General features: G+C 40.0%; 1 protein-coding gene across 3 annotated transcripts; it reads right to left on the reverse strand.

The window, feature by feature from the left end:
• Positions 1-1,462: 1,462 nt before the first annotated feature.
• Positions 1,463-24,665, reverse strand: CASP8AP2 (caspase 8 associated protein 2). Of its 3 annotated transcripts, none has more exons than XM_071741330.1 (10): positions 24,539-24,665; positions 22,529-22,604; positions 21,355-21,435; positions 21,033-21,133; positions 19,773-19,847; positions 18,879-18,994; positions 13,354-15,845; positions 7,908-10,860; positions 5,577-5,676; positions 1,463-4,163 (listed from the first exon to the last, which is right to left on the reverse strand). In XM_071741330.1, exons 2-10 carry the CDS (start codon positions 22,575-22,577, stop codon positions 4,107-4,109), a joined length of 6,024 nt encoding a protein of 2,007 aa, XP_071597431.1. In that variant the 5' UTR covers positions 22,578-22,604; positions 24,539-24,665; the 3' UTR covers positions 1,463-4,106. The 3 variants fall into 3 exon arrangements, with proteins under 3 accessions (XP_071597431.1, XP_071597432.1, XP_071597430.1); XM_071741331.1 differs by lacking the exon at positions 24,539-24,665 and adding an exon at positions 24,305-24,440; XM_071741329.1 differs by lacking the exon at positions 24,539-24,665 and adding an exon at positions 23,693-23,732.
• Positions 24,666-24,714: the final 49 nt, after the last annotated feature.

Below are 24,714 nucleotides of genomic sequence, written 5' to 3' on the forward strand. Positions count from 1 at the left end.
ATACCTTTCACAGGAATATGGAGGTTACCTTACCTTTACAATACAAAACTGCATCCCTCATTACTGGCACAGCTTTGCCCTTGGATACCTACACCAGCATGCCCACACCCAAGATGCCTACTGAGGGCTGTCCTGCTCCACACTGTCCTTTGAACTGTGGCAAGCAAGGAGAGCTACACAGTTTCAGACTGGTCTAATTATCAAAGACCAAACTAATTCATTCAATAATATGGACAACTATGTTTCAGTTCTCAGCTTCAAAATGGATTCAGGTTAATAAGAGCTGTGAAACTTCCTTTCTGTTAAACTCTTTCTCTGCTTACTTTATTCCCTACATTATCTCTTGTGACTCAGATGGGTTTCATTTTGGTGGCACAGCACAGTAGTTTCAAACTCCAGTGGCAGGGGATGTGCCAACCATCACTGAAACTTTAGTCCATCTTTCATATTAAAGCCAATTTTGCTCCTGAAACACCTCTTGATTGATTCCATAGATTCTTTTAAGAAATCCTTAAACCTTTTTCTTGGCATGCTTTAGTACTGCTGCCTCCCTTCATGAAGATAAATTGCTAAAGCTTATTCTGCAGCTGGTTTTAATGTGAAGACAGAGGAAAGACTTAATGGAAATAGCTATGAGTTGCTGGATTGACACACAAGAGAAATGCCTTTAGTTCAGTCAACTACTGTATGTAGACTACTGCCTGTGTAGTCAACTATTACATGTAGATAACTGTGTGTTGTACTCACCTCACAACAGGCTGTGCCTTAGAGAGGCACTCTCCAAATTCAGTGCCTGATGCTCTAGGATTTTGCTGTTACACACATCTCCCTAAACCCCGTTCTCTGAATTCCACTTTGGAAATTTTTCCAATAATCACATCTATTAAATGAGTTTTTCAACTGAATCCTGTGAAAAAATCTGTGTTGAACAGAAGTACTCCTCAATAACAAAGTGGAGTAAGACTCTCAAAGGGCTGCCAGCTATACCCTTCCAATGAAAAGCCTTGGATACAAAAAGATCTTTCCCCTTTGCAATGTTCCACTTAACACTAACCCCATGTCTCTAGAAAAAAGGAGAAATGTTGTTAGGTTTTAATTGCAGTTTAGAGGTTTTAGGTAGTTGGTGAAATTGTCCAATTTCTGATCCAGTCATGTCCACTAAGAAATAAGCAGTATGTAGTTGGAGCAGTAATTGCACCTGAGCAGCAGCTGATTACTTTCATGTTTATTGGCCAGAACATCAACATAGCTACTTATTTGTACAAACTAACAGAAGTCAACTTAAATGCTGCTTCACAGCATTTTGTAGTTGTCAAGCCATTAGCCAACAGTTCTAGAAAATGTTCTCATTTACCTGAGGTTTCATAAATAAGACTGTAGACAGTCTGATTAAAATTCTTGTTGGAGCAATAAACAATGGTACAAAACCACTCCAAGCCAACCTTTGTTCAACAAGAATATATGCATGTGAATTTTACAGTTTTATTTTTTGCATTACTATTACAGTAAGCAAACTAGTTTATACAAAATAAACCTGGAGTTTTATATAGTTAGAAAAATCATCTTTGGCTAAACAAAGTTCTATTTTTATACATATATTTAAATATATACACACATCAGATATTTTACATGACCACATTGGGACCTGTACACATACTTACAATAGACAGAACATTATAAAAAAATTCACAATTTACAAAAAAGGAATTGCAGTCAGAACAAAAATAGTCAAACCCTTCCCTGCCTCACCTGTACAGATATGAAAGTAAATAAACACAGACAAGGAATAAACAACTTTGTAATAAAATACTGCCTGATTTTTCAAGACAGAGAGGAAGCACCTAAGTGGAGACAAGCTCCTTCCCTCAGTGCCTTCAGTACTGTGCACGTTTACATCTTTAAGGATATGGTTAAATACACACTCTTAGTGGAGTCTGATTTTTACACAATCATGAACGCCTACTCTGTGAACTGACTATTCTGAGAACAGATTCAATTAGATTTCAAATCTCCAACAAGTAAACAATTAGCACAAATGTTTGTTAAGAACAAGCATGGGTAGGTATACCAACCCCCCCACTGAAATCACGAGGCACTGCCAGCATAGCATGGAAGATGACACTTGATCAACAAAAGCAAACATTTCAGAAGAAAGCAGGTAAGAGGGAAGACTGTCAGAACTGACATCAACACCTACTCCAGTCACTCCTTGTAACAATTTCCAGAGCATTCCCTAACCTGACTGTGATGCACTGTTTGGCAGCATGACAATCCTTTTCACCATTACAGCAGGTGTCAGCGGCAACATCTGAGACAAATTAGTGGATGGTTTATTACAATGAGAGGTCTGTACCATTAATTGGAGAGGGAGCAAAAAAATAAATATGCTGAAACTGAAGCAGCAGTCATTGGATTCCAAAAAAATGCCCATTTAATCCAAGTTGAAAGGCAATGCACTTAGGTGGGGCTCTTAAATGAAGGCTACTAAACGCAAGAGATGCACTGACTGAATAGGCTACAGCAACTCTGAGCCTCAGTAAAGAATAAAACCTCAAACATCAATGAATTCATAATTCAAAAATCTGTGCAACTTCCAGGAATGTTTCTTAAGAGGAGGAGATAAAAAATGCTTTTTAAAAATTTAGGATAAAGCAGCAGCATATGTGATATGTGTGTGTGTATACATACATACATACATATATATATATATATATATATATATATATATATATATATATACACACACACCCTTTTAGTATGCACTGGTAAAACTGGAAGCAGTTACAGGAGTTCTTTAAAACAGAACATAATGAATTTCTAATGTACTAAATTGTAAAGAGAGATACAATTGCTGTCAAAATCTGCCAAGCTGACAAGTTTTGAAACTGCTTGTTTTTACAGAAAAGTTTCTCTCCTGGTTACTAAGTATAAAGTCATATTTTATAAAACCATAAGGTTCTGTTTCTAAATTAATTTTTAAAATAACTTGTAATTTTATTTTTTTTTAAACAAAACAGAATGTTCACTATGTTGAAGACCTATATTAAGTACCTTTCCTAGATGGAACTTGGATTAGAAAAATGTATTAGCCTTTTATGAAGGAAAAAAAAATAAAACGCCAATACATTTTTCATTGAAAAAACCCTAAACTAACTACTCAAAATTCAATACTAAGTCTTTTTAAGTATAACCAGAACTTCAAGAATTTTTAACTACAAGGCAGTTCCTTGACAACGAAGACTAATTACATCATTTCACAATTTAAAAGAAACTGGAAAACTGGCCACTGCATTAATGACTCACTTTACTCTCTCACAGATGTTGGGATTTGTTTTGACTTCAAAAATCAAGAAGGGGTCTAGACTACACAGCTGGCTTAGATTTTCTCTATTATCAATGACAACAGATGGACACCCTCAAAGAGAACTACACTCTGCTGAAACACTGGAGTAATTAAGAAATTGCTCAGACAACACACTCACAGTTGAAGATAAACCAAGCAGTCCCTGCCAGCTTCTCTTCTCAAAATCCACTATGAGCTACTATTGACAAAGCAGCAAGAACCACCTACTCCTTACCAGAAGAATCCAATTACTAGATAACCAGCTTTTGGAATCATTGCTATCATGGCATTCCCCCATTTTAAAAGAACCTAAGGCCTAACTTCTTAAAATATGTTCGAAGGAAACCTAGAGGAGATACCTGTCATTTTCCAGGATTACCTACTAATTGGATTCCAAAGCATTCTTACTTTTTCAAATCATAGTTTGACATCACCACACGACAGTACTTCTGAGAAGACCAGCAAGATCCACCATTTTCACTTGTTTGCATGTCCTTGTCATTGCTTACAGAACACTTTTAACCAAGAGGAGATGTCACCCCCTCAAAATGATACCACTGCATTTGTACATGCCCACTGTAAAGTTCCCTCTCAGTATCACTCTGATAAAGCACTTCAGACAAAACAGTGCATTAGGTGTACCAGACTTTGTATTCTGACTTGGATACCTCTCACTAATGCCACCATATGACTGCAGAGGTTGTAGTCCATTGCTGCTGCCATACAGCTAAACCCTCTAACCACGAAGCAGCCTGGTGTAGGTTTACTTGCACTTGGATTTCTTGAACAGCTTCATTAACTGCTTGAATCTTTCTGAAACCTAATGGAGGACAAAGAAAGACAGATCATTAAGGCCCCAGATTTCCATACCCACCAAAACAGCATAAAGTTTGTTGTTCTTTTTGGGTTTTTTGTTTGTTTGTTTTTTTGTTTGGTTTTTCTTTTGTTGTTGTTGTCTCTTTACATATATATAAAAAGACCCTCAAAAACTATTTTGTGTTTTATTTCCTTTAAATAAATTTCAGTGGAAGAACTTCAGGAGCACCATTACCAGGTTAGTTGGATGCAGAAAGTCTTCCCATCCCTTTGACATCTGAAATACCCTCAGTGTTAATCACAGTGAGCTTGAGCCAACTACTGATTAAACACAAGACTTCCTTACAACAAGGAGGAAAAAAATGAAGGCTTTGAAGTCAACTAGACTTGAATCTTGTCAGGTACAACCATGAGTAAGATTCAAATGAAAGAACAGTTTATTTTGAACTCCACAAAAAGCACAGTTCACTGCTAATTTTCTACCCTCCTTTACAAGTATTTATGACTAATCTTGAAGTGATCCACCTGCTAGGGATCTTACAAAACTGTTCTGCAGGTGACAGACAAACATCTTTTTGTTGAGTCTAGCTATGGCTTACATAGTGACCTCATTCAACTGTAAGGTAGTATTCTTTACCACTATATGCCTATCTCTATAGCATATCTACCATTCACCAAGGAGCTTACTGGGAAGTGACATAAATGCACAGATAACACTATTTTATCCAACACCTTCTAAACCCTACCAAGAGCCTGTAACCAGACAACACAAAATCTTAAGAGCCAAATCCCAAGCAAACAAGGTTGCCTAACTTAGTCAAATAGGCATTTCTCACTTTTTAGATTTGCAGGATAAAGATTAAGGTAGCAATTCAAGACAAGTTCAAAGTTATGAGCAAAACTCTGGAAACATCTGACATGAATTTGACATCTGTATCTTTTAAAGTTTTTAATTAAATACTGAAAAAAACAAAAAGGAAGCATCTTCATGAAAAAATGTCCTTTCTCCAAAACTCTGTGGTTTTTGTTTATTTTCCAGCTCTAACTGGAATCCTTTTCTAATTTATTACATGTGTGCAAAGGCTTTGGTCCTCTCCAAATTGCCTTTCTTTATATAAATGCTGATTCAACAACACAAAGAATCCTGTTGTCCCTAACTTTTGTTTGGTTACAGCAGCTTCAAGGTACCAATCAAACAGTTACTGAAGAATCCCTGGACCATAACAGCTCTATAAAGTGTATTTTTTAAAAGTAGTATCTGGAAGAATCTAACATTTTTTTTTTCAAGAACCCCCAACAAAAGACATGAGGAAAAAACAATTCCAAATTAGGAGAATATCTCCAAAGGTTTTTGTTCAACTACAATCATAAATGCAGAAATATAACTGCTGTCAAATATAAGAATGATAGCACCTACTTGATTTGGGCTTTTGTTCAGTCTAGTGGCTAAGGAAACAAAGGTCTTGCTTGATGGTCCTTTTCTCTGACATTCCAGTAAAATTTCTCGGTCATCATTTCTACAGCAAAAATGCATTTAGAAAATATTACTACATACATATGTGTACATGCACACAAACACATGCATACATACATACAGGCATATAAAGAAAATTCTGAGTATTTCCAAACTACAGAACACGAGTTCAAAGAGTAGCAATGAATTTAAAGAGCACGGAGTAACAGAGTCAGTATGAAAAGTGTTAGTGGAGATCATGCTGCCCCATTAGGAAGGGCAGGATTATTACAATAGTCAGTCCAAAGCCAAAGGCACCAAAAAGAGTTTTTAAGCTTCTATAGCAGACATTTAAGAATGGATTGAAAAGAATTCATAAATTCAAAAGGATCCAATACTTCTAGGCAGACTTGCCTCAGTTTGCATGGCTAAACAGCAGCTCTCACCTAAGGCCCACTGACATTCAAAGATTACATAGGTGTCTGACTTCTCTAAGTGGCTTAATGTAACAAACATACTCAGAGCACATCTACTTTTCACCTGAGAAAGAAGTCACAGGAAGGAAGGAACCTACCTAGCCCATCCCCCCTGCTGCAGGTGCACCTACAGCAGGTTGCAGAGGATGGCACCCAGGTGAGTCTTGAATGTCTCCAGAGATGGAAACTCCACCACCTCTCTGCGCAGCCTGTTCCAGTTCTCTGTTACTCTCACAAGAAATATACTTGACTGGGAGATGTTCTAGTCCCCTAATCATACCTGTAGCCCTTTGCTGTGCCCTCTTGTTCAGTTCCCTGTCCTTCTTGAACTGGGAAGCCTAGAATTGGACACAGTATTCCAGATTGGGCCTCACAAGGGCAGAGTAGAGGGGAAGGATAACCTCCCTCAACCTGCTTGCCACTATTCTTGATGCATCCCAGGGCGCCACTGGCTTTCTATGCCCCAAGGAAACATTGCTGGCTCATGGTCACCCTGTTGTCTGGACACCCAGGTCTTTTTCCACAGAGCTGCTCTGCAGCAGGTCAGCTCCTAACTGCACTGGTGCACGGGGCTGGTTCTCCCTAGGTGCAGTACCCTACACCTGCTCTTGTTAAATTTTGCAAGATTTCTCTCTGACCAATTCTCCAGCCTCTCCAGGTCATGCTGGATGGCAGCACAGCCTTCTGCTGTGTCGACAAGCCACCTCTCCCAGTTTTTGTATAACCAGCAAACTTGCTGAAGGGTACACTCTATCCTTTCATCCAGGTTGTTAAAGAATACATTGAACAGGACTAGAGGCAGTACCAACCCTGGGGAACACCACTTGTTACTGACCTCCAGCTAGACTCTGTGTCACTAATGACAACCTTCTGAGCCACTTCCCAATCCTCCCCACTGACATTCATCTAACCCACACTTCCTCAGCTTGCCTATGAGGATGCTGTGGGAGATGGTGTTGAAAGCCTTGATGAAGTCAAGGTAGACAACATCCACTGCCCTCCCCTCATTTATTCATCCATCCAGCAACATGTTTCACCAATTTGCTGTTTGTCTCATTAATGAACTTAGGTGTATGTAACATGTATACAGACATAGTCACTGTACAGGAGCTACTATGTACCTTTGGTTGAAACTTGCCATATTCCAATAAATTATATCTAAATTCCTCAATTTCAATGCAAAATGTAATGACTATTTATTAAAATAAACTTAAATAAGCTCCACACCCTGCCAAGCCTGGCTGGCATTTTTTGGCAAAAAAGGAAGTGGGCAGGGGAATCAAAATTTGGTATTAATTTGGTATATAATAGATCTTGTTACCCTACAGTGTAAGCTTCAAAATCAAAAGCAAAAAGATCTGGACAAGTGATGGAATTAGTTAGGACACATGGAAACCACCTTCTTTAAAGCATATCTGATTTAACCTACCTAAAAGTGATTAAGAATTGTTCTCTTCCAAAGACTGCTAAAGAAATTGCATGAAATCAGTTCATCTTTTAAATTTGTTTTCCCCTATACAACTGTTACAGAAAAAGGATAAAATACACTTTGGCACCTTTTGGTGGTACTCTAAGAGAAGGCATCAATTTCAAAATCATCCTGCACAGGATGGAATGAGGCTCCCACTTCACTATTTACTACTAGTCTAACAGTTTACTACTAGTAAATAGTGATAGACTGTAGAGTACAGTCTTACTAGTAGACTGTAGAGCTACAGAACAACTTCAGTAATGAGCTAAATTTCCTTTTCTTTCCGCTTTTCAGTATGTCAGGTAAAAAACATCTAAAACAATCAAACAGCTCAAAACCAGAAATTACCTTGTCCAGGAAACTACTACTTCTCCCTTCTTTTTAATGATGTTTTTGGCATACAGGCTAGGTGATGATGCAGTTGAAGCCAAAGGAGAAGAGTCTTTGTTCTGCTGCAACTCGTTCTTCTTACTGGAACATTGTTTAGGTGATGAATTTACCTCTTCAGACTTCACATCACTTGCATCACTCCCTTCACCTGCAGATTCAGCTTCTTTTCGCTGCCTTTTTGAGTTGGAGTTCTCTCTGACAGCCTCCTTTTTCCTTTTTTTACTAGTTTTATCATCTATACTTATGTAGCATCCTACGTCAGTGTTTGAAGTGGATTTTGTTTCAATATTACATTCTCCTGCTACAATCTCATTGGAAAGCTCTTCTGTTAAGTCTATAAATGCATCGGAGCACTCCTCCAATTCTTCTTTTTTATCATTGATTTCCAAGTTTCCTGTAGAAGTCTCCTGAGTCCTATTACCTGTAGTGTATTCTACTGCAGAAGATGAAGTTTCACTGACAATATCATCTGTTAAGTCTATGTATGACTCTATATTGCATTCAGCAGGAAAAGTAGCTTGACATCTAACACCCATTTCATTTATATTTTCAGAAACTTTCAATCTGTGTGCCTGAGACTGCTCAGAGCTTTCCTCTGGGCTTTCTGGGTCACGGCTCTCTGTGTTCAAAGATTTTCTACAGGGTCCAAGCAACCCAGCAGTTTCTTCCTTTCCAATACTATTATCTGACTCCTTTAGAGACTGAGGTAAGGCAGGATTTTGTTCTTGTCCAGTGCTGACACAAGGCAACTGATTTGTCTTAACCAGATCTGGTTTGACAGTTTCTTGCACAGTGGCTGCTGTGACACTCTGGCTCTCCTTTTCTTTTTCCCCACTTCTAATTTCTACTTTTTCAGCCTTGGTTGAGGATGCCCTCACCTCCTTCACCTGATCAGACGCTGATGAGGTAGATGGCACCGCACGCCTGATCTTCACAATAAAATGGTCATTGGATTTCTCCATGACTACTGCTTGCATTGGGAGGCTGGGGCGACACTGAAAACCAGGAGCAACAGGCCGACCTGTCCAAGATGAAGAACAACTTGACTTACTGCTTGAGTTATCAGATTCTAAAGCCAAATGAATGTCCTGCTCAGTGGCATCTTCTTCTTCAAGAAGAGCATCTTCGCTGTAATGCGCGCTGAGAACACCCTCGGGAGTTGAGCTGGAGTTATTCTCAGGTTTTAGAAAGCTGAGGTGAGCATCTGATTTCAAAGGTGATGGAATAGTTAAGGAAACAGCCAAATCTTCAAGGAGGATAGAAGAAACAAACGATTTACTCTTCTGTGAGTTGCATTCATCTTCTTTGCACGAAGCTGCATTTGTAGGAATCTCAAACATACAGCTTTCATCCAGCACATCTGGATCAACAGACATCTGAAGCTGAGATGCTAAAGAGGGAGCTCTTAGAGGTGAAACAACTGGCCAGTTAATATCCTCTACTGCTCGAGATTCCACACCAACCTCCTTTGCAGCAATCTCTTGCACAAGTCCAGCAGCATGACCTCTGCACTTATGATTCTCTAAAAACTGTTTTTCTGGAGTCCTGAATTCCCACTCATTTCTGTCGATACTGCCACCATTTTTTTCCAGTAAATCAGAACCTTGCAATAAGCTTTTGAAAATCTCACCCATTTGAGCATCACTTACAAGATTAAATGTAAGACTGGATGCTTGCTGTTCTGTGAGAAGCTCGTAACTGAAATCAGATTTGTTGGCATCTTTGGATAGCTGGAATCCTTCCTTCTCATATCTTACACCCTTTGATGGAGTGAGAGTGACTTGCAAATTATTTTCTTTAGAGACATGCACTTTGGTTTGGGAATTCCTCGTGTTATCAATGGAGTTAAGACATTTTGTAAAGGCGGGTTTTGGTGCATCTGTTTTATTTTTCTCATGGTGACCCTTAGGTCGCTGATAATCCACAATTTGCTTTGAAAGGATATATTCTTCAGGTTTTTGAGAACTGGCTTTCAGGGACTTTTTTCTAGATTTCTGCACGTCATTTTTATGACTGATCTTGTGTTTTTGCTTTCCTGCTCTTTCAAACTTGCCTTCCTCACTCTCATTTCTCACATTTCCCACATCACATAGTTTTATTATCATTCTCCTTATCTTTTCAAATAAGTAATCAAGCTGTTCATCTACAAATTTCCATAACTGTTTTTTCATATCAGATACTTGTTGCTCAAAAAGGCGGTCCACTATTGCATTCTTTTTAACTTGCTTTAGTTTGGACTCTATAATGTCACAGATATGCAATTTTAAAGTCTCACCTAATGTAGACATCTTGTAAAAGTTCAAGTATCTTATTAATGATGTAAAATTTTTGATACCAGATTCTATAATTCGGTGAAAATGCTGAACTGGGAAATGCACCTTGAACTTCATATAGTTTTTCCTCATCTGTTTTCGTATAGCTCTTAGCATCTGCATGACTTCTTGTACATTTGAAGGTTCACCAATAACATGAACTATTTTTTCAAGACAAGCAATGCTCACAGTTTTATTTTTCTTCATATCCTTCGAGGATCTGAAAGTTTGATTTGTATGCCCCTCTCTGTTCTTCTTCGTACTTACTTGCACAGAGACAAATTTTCCATTCTCTTCATTGCAATGCACAGTTTTGCTCTTTTGATTTTGTGGACTGCTGGCCAAATTTCGTGTCTCAGGAGCTGCTTTTGGTCTCGACTTTTTTGTGTTTTCAGAGCCTCTTTCTGGTTTAGATTTGTCTTCATCTTCATCACTACTTATGATCTCTCCCTCTTCTATTTCATCTGAAGAGATACTCAGCTGGGACTCCATCTCCAAGCGTTCATCAGCCATGCTAACTGGCTTCTGATTTTCTTTGTTTACCTCCTTAGACAGATTCTTTGAGGGACAGATGACAACCGTATTTTCAGGATTTAAATCTATAAAAGGAAAACAGTTTTCTAATCACCATAAAGAGTACAATTACAAATAGACATTTTCAGAAAAATCTGGAAGACTCTTCTGTAAAGTAACTGCTCACAACTGTTTTGTTTGAAACTGCTAATGACAACTCAGGAAGTTTGAGCTATAACAAGTCTGCTCCAGCAGCTGCTGGTTAAAGGGATTTTTTCTGAGCTTCAAAGGGCAAATAAGACCTCAACGTTACAGAAAAACGTATGATCTGTCTCACAAATACATCAACTGAAAACAGAAAAATCCAACAGTTTCTACCACTTTTGATTATCTTCCTTTTACTTTAACAAGTTTCCCTGAACGCTGCACAAGCTATATTTCAACTTTAACATCATTAAGGACTAAGATTTAGATAAAATAGGTGTCTTTTCTTTAAGCAGTTTCACAACAAAAACAAAATTAGAACAAATGATCTATTAACATTTGTATTCAACTATCTTTTCCAGGGCTATTAAAAAGGTTGAGACTTAAAAAAACCTGACTTACAAAACAAGTGTACTAGGCACCACACCTATGATAAACTTACTATTTCAAATTTTCATGTATTTAACATTACCAGTACTGCAATTAAGTGCAAGTGCCTAAAAAGCTTTTTTCCTAGAATGTTGGAGAAAGTCTCCATTTCATCTTCCTGAATGACAGGAATGAGATGTGAGAGAAAAAGCTAAACTTCTGCTAAACATCTTACGCTGTTTCACAGGTTTATTAAATGTTTTCTATTTTTTAGGTATTATTAAATATATGTATTTAATAATTACTTACAACTCAAACCAAATGCTATTCTGTTAAGAAAAACAAAAAACCAGAAAGCAGCATGCCACAGAAAATAAAAAGGCAAGCTCACTGCCATCGTACAAAAATTCCACTGAAGTGTGTATGTATTGATTAACAAGATTTGCAGTTAATTTTAGGCTTGCTGGGCACTCCAGTTAATAAAACTCTTATGTTCAATCACACATAGATTAGACTGCTAATGACCTCTAACAAACATTTACTCTGATAAAAGGTATCTAAATTGATCTTCATTAAAAAAAATGAACTCATGATTAACACTAACACTTCAAAGAAACCTTTGAAAATGTTTACTTCATACAGATTCTATGAAAGTGAACACATTGCACTACTGCTCCCATTTCAGTTTTACAAGGATAAACACATTGTCAAACCAATCACTTCAATATTTTGACAAACCAAAGTATAAAAGGAAAGTGGTCAAAATATAGTATTAATATATGTGCTCCTGTCCTGCAGAGAAGTACAAAGGTAAGCACTGAATTTCAAGACCAAAAGAAGAAATAGCCTCCTGCCAATTTAAGATGCAGAATATTTGACATGTACTAGGAGTAGTAAGATCACAGAGACAACTAGGCATCTAATTTCAGAGCTGAAAATCACTGCTTTGCAATTTAGTAACAAGTTTTGGACAGGATTGATTTCTCTGACTCAGAGAAACACTACAAAAAGGGAAAAAACCCAACTTTTTATTTGATTTATTTGATCATATACTCTGATCCCAAAGCTCTCCTGTTTCCCCAGTTATTTCAAAAAATATGAACTACTCCAGAAATGAATTATAAACTGCTAAACTAATTACACTTAAGAGAGTCGCTATCTCAAGCACAAGAGACAGAATTCCAGAGTAAACCACACCAGGATTAGCAAAAAGATGTAAGGATTACAGTCTAAAACATTAGAAAAAGGATTTAAATGCCACTCTACTATTCCTCTTCTAGTAGGAAATCTATAAGCATCCAAGAAAACTTTTTATTAGTTTCAGCAGTACATTACCGGAAGAGTTGAATTCCCACAATTTAAAAGATTTAAACTTTGGGTTATCTATTTTCTCTTCCTGTGAATGATGTAATTGTATTTCATTTCCTTGTCATTTCCTTTAGGAGTTAGCTCTTATCTCACTAATGACAAATCCCTGTGTTCTATTTGTTCTACTTTTCTCCCCACTGACTGACTCACAACTACAAAATACATATATATATTTCACATTGAAATTAAAACAGATGGAAAGCACAGCCTACTCTCAGCTGACATTCCTCAAAATTAAGTCTTGGGTAGTCTCTCCAGCTTTCTCATAGATATATTATAATTCAGAGAACATGATTAAGTTCTGCCTCTAAAATTCCAGAGAAATACCTAATGAGATCTACTCAGATCAAAATGTAATCAATAAACCTGTATGCACTTTTTAGAAGTTAGAGCATAACTCTTATTTAAACCACTCATCTGTCTGTAGTCCAATTTTTACAGCACTACAATCAGCCTCAGTCTTGGCTGCACTGTCAAATGGTTGCACTGTGAATGAAAATGAACCAATGAGACTTAAACAGCTTAAGAAGAAACAATTTATATTTTTGAGAAAGCAGTTAAAAGAATTTCTGCTTTCCATAAATCGATCTTCTAAAGCTTTATGTAAAAAAGAAATTAGCATACATATATGCAAATACCTTTGTTGTAACTCTTCACAAGACCTTTGCAGGGACTTTCCAGCTTAAGTGCTTTAGCCAAAGGGCGCATTGGACTGTTCAGTGGGCTGATTGCCTTTGGAATATACCTCAAGTGATTGAGATCAATGCTCAGTATTGAGCTTTCATCATCAACAGGAACTGAGGTAGTTTCTCTGTCTTTAGCTCTAGGATACATCTCACCACCAAGAGGTGCTGCAGTACTGGTTTCAGTTAGGCTTGGCTCCAGATCACAAGCATTCTGATCAACTAATGGTTCATCCTTCCCAGTTAAAACAGTTCTGTCAAGTGACTGAGATGCACTCATGTCGATTTCGCAGATTCTCTTTTCCTCAGCAGGACACTCAAGATTTTCTGCAGCCAAGTGATCCTTCACTGCTTCCATTAGAGAGTCCCCTTTCGTTTCACTAACATGATCTATGACCCCACAGGACTGCAGAACACCAGAGCTTTTTGCTTCTGAGTCATTTAAGACAAGGTTTTGAGAACCATGTTGGTCTACTGAGCTTTCTGTGTTAGGAGCTAGAGATATTTTATCTTCTCCTTTCTTCTCTGCTGCTGACTCTGGAGCAGCTCCCATACTTTCATTGGCAATTTCAGATTGTACCAGTTCTGCTGTTACTACATTCTCATCCTGCATCGCTCCCACCATCACAGGCAAGTTTTCACACTCTGGCACAGCCCCTGCCACCTCCAGGGGCAAAGATTCAGGGAGATTTGAGTCTGTCACTGCAGCTGCTGTTACCAAGGCTTCTGATTCAACCAGATCACAAATCTCTGCTGCTTCTGACAACATTTCAGCCTGCACCTCATCAAGAACCAGTACCTCTTCTGCTTCTGGCAAAGCCTGGGAATGTACCTGACCCACTTCTGCCTCTGGTAAAGTTTCTGAGCTCAGTTCATCAGTTGCCACCACTGACAATGCTTCAGACTGTGCTGCATCTGCTGCTGCTACTTTCAAGGCTTCATCTTCACAGTTGGCTGAAAGAGGTGGTGTTGGTTCCACACTGATTTCAGCTGCACTATTCAGAACTTGCAGTGTTGAACTGGTTTGTTCCATAGGACCACAGTTCAAAGGGTGGGCAGAATCCAACAGTTCTGCCTGCAGCATGAGCTCTGTACTTCCCTCATCAGAGGGATTTTCGGAAGGTGTTTTAAGTCTACCCATTGGACTTTGTTTCTTAGCAGGAGAAAGAGTTAAATTTAGCTTTTCCATAAAGCTAAGTTTTAAGTCTTTGCTTTTTGTCCCAATGTGATCATCTTTTGTTTTGGAAACTCTTAGGACATCATCTACTCCGGATTTCTTTTTCTCACTTTTTGTAACATCTGTACTTTTCTTGGATTCTTTTGCAGATTGGTGAGAAATCTCTTTTGCAACTTTCCTTTCATTTCTAAAATGCTTGTTTTCATCCTGATTCTCTCTCTCCCTTTTCCTTTTTTCCTCAGTTCTGTGTCTTTCTGACTTGGAATGTGCTGTTTCCCATTCATACCTACTGCTACTTAGCTTCAGGCGTGCACATTTATGTTCTCTGCTGCTGGAATTAGAAGGTGAAGTCCTTCCTTCTCGAGAAGTATGATCATTTGTTCCCCTGTCTCTCTTGCAGTCAATGGCTTTTCCTTTTCTAGACTCTTCCACATGACATTTACGTGAGTCATGAAGACTCTTCAAATGATCATTCCTGGAGTGTGGACTAATCCCTCTACCAGACCTTCTTGATTGATCTTGTAGCTTTTCGTTCAGCTTATTTTTTTGGCCAGAATTCTTTTCATCTTTATCATGTGCTTTAAGGTCTTTTTTTAATACATTTTGTGGTCTCTCATCAGCATATAATTCACCTCTTGTTTGAAATCTGTCTTTACCAGTAGTTTGTTTCTCCCGGGAAGAAACACCCCTTTCTGCTCTTCTTTCTACACTTGGACTGCATTTGAGTCTCATGCTCTGACTTTTTTGCTGCAAGTCCTTTTTACTAGCCTTCTCAGAAAGGGTTTTCAGCTTCTGCTGAGGATCTGAATTCCCCTCTTCACTATCACCATTGCTACAGGTATCATTGTTCCCATTGCTCTGATGTACTTCCCTTTTGTATTTGTTGACACTTCCCCTACTGTACTGTTCATTACTTTTCATTTCTTTTCTTTCCTTTCTGCTATCCTTGTTGGAGCCATGGTCATAGTTGGGTTGACAAATTTGAGTGCCATCACTGCAGAGCTCTTCAGGGGGACATCTGGGTAGGTTTGGAGTGTTTCTTTTTTCAGAGCTAGACTTCCCATTGTCCGTGTTATGAAATGAGTAACTGTGGTATGGATCTTTTGAACAGTCATTTTTCATTCTGTGCTCCATCTTCATACTGTCACCTAAATCAGAAGGTCTGAATTTGGAATCTTTTGTTTTGCACATCTCCAAGCACCTTCCATTAGTCAATCCCGTGAGGTGAGTTCTGGTGTAATTACTTCGATGATTGGGAAATTCTGATAGCCTGTTTATAAAAAGAAAAAAATACATTAGTTTTTTAGTAGCTTACTTAAACATAACTTAAGATGAATTACAATTAATCCATATCTCCACAAAAATGTTTCATACTTCCCTTCAGATTCAAGTTGAAAAAAACTGGGACAAAAATAGAAGTTTAATAATTTCCATTAGCACACAGTAAAAGAATATAATTTGTATACATCTTTTCCAAATATAATTCATCAAAAGAAAAATAATCTGTGGAAAAAATACTGCATTTGGTCTAATTAACAATTTCACTAGTTCAAATTAGCATTTAAGTGTCAGGCAATAAAGAAAGCCTTCTCTTAGGAAAAAAAATTATTTAGTGATTTTAAAAAGTAAAAAAATAGAGAGCAATTTGGTAGTTTACTAATTAGTAAACTGGCAATAAAAAGAATAGGTATTATGTGATTGTGCTTACTCTACCCAATAAGCAAATAAGCTACCATGTCTGAAACTTGCTACAAGCTATAGAAGATAAGCAGTAAAATACAATACTCAAGCCTCAAAGTCACATAGCTACTGCTACCACATAATCATAATGAAAAGAATAAAAGCAAAATTTAAAAGGGCCCATGTAGCCTGTGTGGCCTGAAGTGTTACTCATTACTGATATAACTCAAAGCTACCTCGCCAGACAAAAGCCAAAACAAACAAAAAAACTCAGACACTTTTCTGCCATATTCAACAAAGGATTTCATTAAAATGACACGATTAAAGGCAATGGTAACCTTATTAAATATTCTCCACTATCTAAAATGAATGCTTCTAATCCATGCAGATAGAAACAGAAGTCAGACCCACAACAAATAATGGCAGCAAACAACCAGCTCCTATTTAGACAGTGATAGATTCAAAGAATCATAATATGGTTTGGGTTGGAAAGGACCTTAAAGATCATCTAGTTCCAAGCCCCTGCCATGGGCAGGGACACCTCTCACTAGACCAGGTTGCTCAAGGCCCCATCCAACCTTGCGTTGAACACTTCCAGGGTGGGAGCATCCACAACTTCCCTGGGCAACCTGCTCCAGTGTCTCACCACCCTCATAGTAAAGAACTTTCTCCTAATGTCTAATCTAAATCTCCCCTCTTTGAGTTTTAAACCATTGCCTCTTGTCCCCCCACTACACACCCATGCAAAAAGCCCTACTCCAGCTTTCTTGCTGGCCCCTTTCAGATACTGGAAAGTCACTATAAAGTCACCTTGGAGCCTCCCCTTCTCCAGGCTGAAAACCCCCAACTTCCTTCAGCCTTCCTTCATAGGGAGGTGCTCCAGCCTGATGACCATTTTTGTGGCCCTCCTTTGGACAAGGTCAAGTTTTATGTCCTTCTTATGCTGAGAAATCCAGAATTGGACACAGTACCCCAGGTGGGGGTATCACAAAACTGGAATAGATGGGGAGAATCACCTCCCTCAACAGTCCAGTTACACTGCTTCTGATGTAGCCCAGGATGCAGCCTCAGTCAAGGCTTAAGTGGCTGCTACACACAGGCATTCAGTTCTGGCCTGAATTCTATGTTGATTTGGTATCCAGCTGTAAGGAATTAGTTCAATTGCAAAATAATCCCATATTTATTGCCCATATGAAATAGCCTTTGTTTTTCTTTATAAAAATCAAATACTTCTTATGGGATGACAAACTTAAATACATAACAATCAGCTTATACAACTGGCTCTACTCCAAAAATGTGACATAGTGATGTGAACTGAACACTGACCTAAAACAATGGTGCAGCTGTTGTACTCCAAAACCCTTTCCTATACTTCTGTTAAACTTTGAACTATACTGACAAGATTTTGCCTTGCCTTAGGTGAGCTATTAGATCTGCATACATGTGTGATGAATGTAGCAACACCCAAGTGGGAGTTTTGGGGTTTTTTTTGTTTGTTTTCTTACCAGGCAAGCACTAACTATTCCCCTAAAAGATTAACTATCAGAAGAAGTCTTTAGAGATATGTAGAATGCTTAGATGAGATAATTTATTATAGACCACGCAGCAGACAAAACATGTTTTTAAGACCTCAAAAGTGTCACTTTCTCCATAACTTTTCCATTATGGATGCCTCCAAAATACATAGGATCAAACACTTTGTTCATCAATTTTCATCACTATATGAGGGTATTGCAAATGAGCCTGTGAACTCTTTAATGAGGGTAAGTATCCAAACCCAGGTGTGAAAACGAGAGCTATCTTGTGAAAGAAAATCACCTGAAAGGATTACACGTTAACATCACCTTGTCTCCATCAGATCACATCTGGCAATTTTATGTATTTAATAAAAAATAATTTCCTAGTTAATATGCATTTAGCCTCTAGCACCTTCATCATCATCAAAATTTTTGGTGCATGAAAATATCAAATGGTCAAACTGAAATACAAACCAATGATGTGACTGATGTCACACAAGTGACAAGCAGGTGAGCCCTGCTCTCTTTCCAAGTGGTTCAGAGACCTTACACTCAGCTACTTTCCCATGCATACTTTATTTTTTTCAACTCCTTGCAGTAATATTAATAGGACAGAGGAATGGCAAAGAATTCTCTAGCTACTAACCCCCTCCACTGGAGACAGGCCTTTTGTATCTTGCTATGAAAGCATTATATAGTCTATGTATTTTCATTTGTTGTCTGAAAACAGTCACAAAATTCACTTCTGAGACCATAAAACAAGCTAGTTCTGAAGCTGAACTATGTAAGATAATGCCTCCTTTAAAACATGCAAGATAGTTAAATAACTGACCCAGAGCTGGTCATTAAAGAAACCAACCAACCAAACAAGAATTCATATAAATGGTCACCCTTTGGATTCTTTCTTATTTTCTTAATTAAAATCCAAAGACTTCACCAAGAAAAAAAAGCCAAATACCTGTTTCCTTGGATTGTTCCAGTACTAAATCACACAATTATTTACTAAATATTATTACTTGGTTTTATTTACTCACTAAAGTTTCTTACAAGTATATAAACATGATCAAACAAAACACGTGTTTTTAAATCCCACTGTTCAGCTGTACCTTTGATGGAGATTACTGATTTCTTCATCCTTACGATTAATTTCCACTCTTGCTGTTTTGATAAGTGCTGAAATATTCTTTTTGAGAGCTTGGTTTTCATTCTGCAGAATGACATTCTGTTTTAAATATACACAAGAAAGACAGCAGGAGAGAGGGAAAGAAAAAAAAAAAAAAGGTAATTAGCTTGGGTACCCAAACATGCAAAAAAACCAGTGCAAGACAACCATTACAAAAAGTCCCATCATAAGCAAACTAATGGTAGAACACAGAAACTGGTATGGAGAAGTCAAAATTGTTGAGATCCAAAGGAACTTTTTTTTAAAAAAAATCACTCACATTTATGCTGTTTGTGGTCCTGGTAACTCTTTAAGATGTTCTAAGCATACAACTTATTAAAACAAATATACCATAAACCAAGTAATGAAAAAAATAAAAACCAAAAAGTATTACTACAACCTTTTGCTTCATTCTTTTACTCAATTTGCTGCTTTCCTGTTCTTGCTCTTGCAGACAAATTTTGCAGAAAACATTACAGAAGTGTCACAGGGTAGGAGCTGCTTAGCAGAGAATAGAACCTTTGGGACTTAATGCTTCTAAGGTAATCTCACGATACCAAATGGCACAGCATGGGGACACTAGATAGAAAATAGCTTTTAAGCAACTAAAGTCTTACTGCATGCATTGTAGTGAAACAAGTGAGTTTACCCACTGGCTTTGTCAGCAGGCTATCCTGGTGACTACACTAGGCAAAACTACCTCCTAGCACTTAGAGGTGCTTCACAAACCATCCACACAATGGATTAATTTTGGAAACATATGAAATTAACTCTCTCAAAGAAATACTCAGTTTGCTTTACATCAATCTTGACAGTGCTGCCCTTTGAACTACAGTACCTGTGCCTGTATTTCCTTAAACTTCTTCATCAGCTCTTTAATTTGCTGCTGACATTTTCCATATTCGGCCTGCAACTGTCAAAGAGAAAATTCACAGAGTGGACTTTATTACATAGAAAAGTTACTCCTCTAGGTTTGTTTAGTTAATACAGCATTATGCATTACAAAGCTCTGGATTTTTTCAAAATTTACACATTAAAGCCATATTAAAACAAAAAAGTTTCAATATGCTCCAACAGGTATACAAGTATCTAAAACATCACAAACACTCAGGTAAGAGGAAATCTACATGTGCTTGCCAAACAGTAATAGGCTACAGAGTAACAGGAGCCACATTATTGTGAAATCAAAGACACAATTATCAGGAGAGCAGGAGTACCCAGACCCCTACAGATGAGGACTTGTAAAATTTTATAAAATACAAAACAGGTAAGGAAAAACACAACAAAAAGTTACTACTAACAAACCTGGTCTGCAAAAATAGACCGCAAAGGACATGCTCCTGTTGAGATTACAAAATTAAATAAAACACATTTGGCATGAGCCCTTCTTTAAAAGGGGATGGTGACAAAACTATTACAGGAGAATGGACAACTTCCCTGTTGTCATACTTGACAGTCAAATACTTTTAAACTTTCAAAGTGACACTTCATCACTTAGTAGGCTCCCAAAGGTTTTGTTCCTGCTTCTATAGGGAATTATATCTGTGGATGTCTTTCCCTTTTACTCCAAATCTCAAGTTTGTAGTTAAGATGTGTCTTGTGGACCAGGATAAGTGATGCTACATCAGTAACTGTTCTGCTGATTTGCCTGGAGTGGTTATCTACTGCATGGCTGTCTTCAGTCTCAAGGACAAAATCTAGGGACACCTAAGATTAATCAATGACCTATGTCTTTTAGCCTGGTAAAATTTGTTGAGAGAAATGTCAAGACCAGCTTCGTGTCAGACATCTGAACATACATTTAAATAGAAGGAAATGACAGTACATTTTCCCATAAGTTAGCTTATACACTAACTGCAGGCAAAGTATGTTAATGGAGTACAGGCCACATCACTAAGAGATTCACTTACTCTGATGAACCATTAACCTGACAGTTTATTAGCACATTCTTGTTGTAACTTCTTTATTTAAAAACCATTTCCCTATTTGTCCAACAATGTGAACATAGTGACATTTTTTTTTTTGCAATTTACACATGGAAACTTGGACCAAAAAAACCCCAAAACACTAGAATTGTTTTTTTCACATGAATACACACCTCATTGTAAGATGCTTCCTTTGCAGTCCCTTCTTCAATTAACAACTCATCAAACAAATTTAAGCCGTTTGCAGCTGGTGTAGAATTTGGAGCAGAATTGTCTGTAAAAGAAAATCAAATAAATAAAGAAAAAGATTTAGTAATTCTCCTCTGTATTCTACAGAGTTTTAACATAAATCTCTTGCATTTAAGCAAGGAACTTGCTGAAATATATGCTACACCAGGGAAATGTAAACTTCAAGCTAAATGTTGTTTTACTTGAAACCAGCCAAAGAAGACACTACAACAATTTCAGCCAAGCACCAAGATACAATCAACCTACCAGGAACTGTCAAACCATTGTCCAGGCCATCATATATATCCACTGAGCTCTCATCACCCTCCTTGAAGGGAGAAGCCCCAACTAAAGCCAAAAAGAGGGAAAAAATAAAAAAAGCCAAAGTGAACAATTACTGAATTCCAACCTCTACCTTTCCCATAAGATAAGTGTAGCTATAATCCTAGATCAGTAAGTAGTGAAACTACAAGCCCAGACTAGTAAAAGACAAGAAAATTTTACCAAGCAGTTACTGCTAGTGTGCAGAGAAGATCTTTAGTCACCAGGGAGCAAAGACAATCTTGCAAGATCAATTCCTAAATATTACATGTACATGAGACAAATTATATGGCTTTAAATACAAATAAAGTTGAAAATTATAGACTATGTCAACTGGAACTGAATTTGAAAGTGTTTCCTATAATACACTGAATAAGGAAATTATATGACTCAAACAAAAATAAAAGAATTAGTATGAGAAAGACACTACTGTTAAAGGAAACATTTCACATCAAAGTACTGTAATAGTCTATCATAATTCAAATTATTTTGTTTAAGATTGCCATCTAGTCACACACTAATTGGTCATGGAACAGTATTTTAATCTGGATCTTTTCGGTCTCTTCATGTCTTTTTCCAATCACTCTTATTCTCATCTCCCCTGTGTGAATCACTCCAGTTCTGCAACAAATTATTTTAACAAAGAATACCAACATTCAAAGTCCTGAGGCTGGGGATCACAAAAACATGTGATCAGCCACCTGCAAAGCTGGAAATAATATTAGAGTACCCTGACTGCTGATAGTATATCAGATGATAGTGCTTTTGCTCTTACAGAGGAACAGCAAAGGAGCAAACCTCCTAACATGTCCAAATACACACTTCTTTAGGATGTAGTGAAGGGTAAATTACAAACTGCTTAAACACAGAGGAGAGGCCAGTTCCAGCCATCACCTCCAAACATATCAGAAATCCAAAGTACGACGTTAAGGCTTGAAATCCAAACTCTCTAATGGAATATGGCTTACACTAACACTGTGCCATGTAATTACAATTGAGGCTCATTGGTGTCAACTTCAATTGTTTCCATTATTTAAAAGTTATATATGGACCTGTGTATTTCCATCAGATTGCTTGTGTTATTTCACTGTCAAACAGAAGGCAATCTAACATATCTCACCACCATAACGGGTATCAAGCAGTCCCAGTCCATTCTCATCTGTTGCCATGATACAAACTCCTTATGGCTTCCCCATCTAGGAGCAAAATACCAGAAGGAAGATAACAGAGTAATTGACAATTTCAGAACATCTTAAAACAAAGGCATCTCAAAACAATACCTGAGCTACCTGTGGCCCTTGCTCTTCAACAAAGTCCAATACTAGAATGAAAAAATTCTTACATCAGGACAACAAATGCTCTATCAAGAAAAGTAAGAAATTACCTGTCCTGTACATAAGCATTCTGAAGATCCTCAGCTGTATTTTTTTATTTATATATCTCAAATAAAGATCCTATAGGGATCTCAAATAAAGATCCTATAGGGAAATTTTTGTACGAAATCATCCTATGAACAGATTACCTGACTATATACCTGAACCAGGCAAATTAGTCTGATTTGATAATTCCAATTTCTTCTCTTGTGACCATTTAAAAGCAAGTTCCCCCTGTCTGATCCAGCCAGCCAAGACCCGCAGCAGGCAAGAAACATTTTGCCTGCCAAGGCATGAGCGATGCTTGGCGACGGGAGGCACAGTACCCGCCACAGCAGCTGTTGCAGGATGACTTTACAAGCACACACGTTGTGTCACTGATGCATGAGCACCTCTGAAGCGAGAGCTGCGGCGGGCAACTCAAGGCACGGAGGAGCAGAGGGAGGAGCTGGGGTACGGGGGCAGGAAGGGGCACCGGGTAACGCCGAGCCGCAGCCAGCCCAGAGCCAGCGGTCCCTACCCGCTCCCCAGGCCTCACGCTCCCTGCCCGGGCGGGAAGGGGCTCCCTCCCGCCCGCCCCAATTCCTGTCACGGCGGAAGCGCCCGGCACCTCTCGAGGGTCAGGGCGGGAGAGTCACCGATGGCGGCCCGGGAGCGGCACCCCAGCAGCAGCCACGGGCAGGCCGGGGCGGGCAAGCTGCGCCCGGGGGAAGGGGCCAGCAGGGCGCCTGGAGCCCCCGGGAGTGGACAAGGCCAGAACGGGCCGAACCGGGCGGCGGGACCGGAGCAGGGGCTGGAGGGGGGAGGGGTGCGGCACTCGCGCGGGGCGAGGCGCCGCCGAGCCCCGCATCGGGCCCGGAGGAGCGGAAGATACGGAAGGGAGCAGAAAGGCCTCGCTCGCCCTCACTCACCGGTCGGCCGCCGCGCCGCGGCCCGTCCCCCCGGGCTCCCGACACCCCGCCGCTCCCCGGGTCCCGACACCCCGCACCTCCCCGCCGCCGCCGCCGATCCCGCAGGCCGGGCGCCGAGGGGGCGGGGCTTGGGGCCGCCACAGCCAACGGCGGGAGACGCACTGCACGTCCCCGGCCGTGACGTCAGCAGGACCCGCCCCCCCGGCCCGAAGCAGTTGGCGCCAAAGCGAGGAGCGCGAGACAGCCGCGCCACACCCCCTTTGGCCACCGCCCCGCCCCCTCCCCGACACCGGGTCCAGGTCCTGGTCCCGGGCCAAGCCGGGGCCCTCAGCCCCGAGCGCGGGAAGTGGCGCTGCCTCACAAGGCTCCGGGGGGGGGCGGGAGAGGCCGGCCAGCCCCCTCCCGCCTTCGCCTGCCTCCCTGCCTGACGGGAGGGAGGGCTCTGGCCCTGAAGTAACCCTGCTGGTCGCGCAAGCTCTGCGCCGAGACCGCTGCTCCTTCCGCCGCCGCCCTGTGCAGGCTGTGATGGAGGGAAAGGGGATAGGAAGGGCCGCAGGAGGATGCCTGGGCCGTGTCGGGCAGCGCAGGGGCAGGAGTGAGGCGCTGTCTCACCTGGTGCGAGCTCGGGCGCAGAGGGCCGTGCCCCGCTGCTGCGGTGCGATGGGCGTGAGGCACCCCCGATGGCTCTCCCGGGTGGCCCGAGGTTGAAATCCGGCTCCTGCTCTCCGCTAGCCCGCTGGCAACCCCCACGCTGGAAGCATCGTTAGATCCGTGAGCTGGCTGGGGCCGGCCGGGGCAGCCGGGGAAGGTGACGTGCAAATGCTAACGTAATGCCGGACGCCTTACCTGCCGAGCCTGACCCGCCTGTCGGGGTCAGTCACCGTGTCCTGTCAGGGCTCGGGCTGCTGCCGTGACCTAGATGGGGAAGGCTCAAGGGGCAAGCACTCTGGCCTGTGGCCCTTGAGCAGGCCGGCTGTAGCCGAGTCCTGCCTCAATAGTTGCGGTTAACTCCCTGGGGAGTG

This window comes from Heliangelus exortis, chromosome 3 (genome assembly GCF_036169615.1).
Source record: "Heliangelus exortis chromosome 3, bHelExo1.hap1, whole genome shotgun sequence".
NCBI lineage: Eukaryota > Metazoa > Chordata > Aves > Apodiformes > Trochilidae > Heliangelus > Heliangelus exortis.

Excerpts from the sequence above, each read along its gene's own strand:
- CASP8AP2 (XM_071741330.1), bottom strand. The coding sequence starts at position 22,577 with ATGGCAACAGATGAGAATGGACTGGGACTGCTTGATACCCGTTATGGT. Across the intron at positions 21,436-22,528 it reads GCTTGATACCCGTTATGGTG|TTGGGGCTTCTCCCTTCAAG; the intron begins GTGAGATATGTT and ends TTTTGGCTTTAG. Across the intron at positions 18,995-19,772 it reads TTAAGGAAATACAGGCACAG|AATGTCATTCTGCAGAATGA; the intron begins GTACTGTAGTTC and ends TATTTAAAACAG.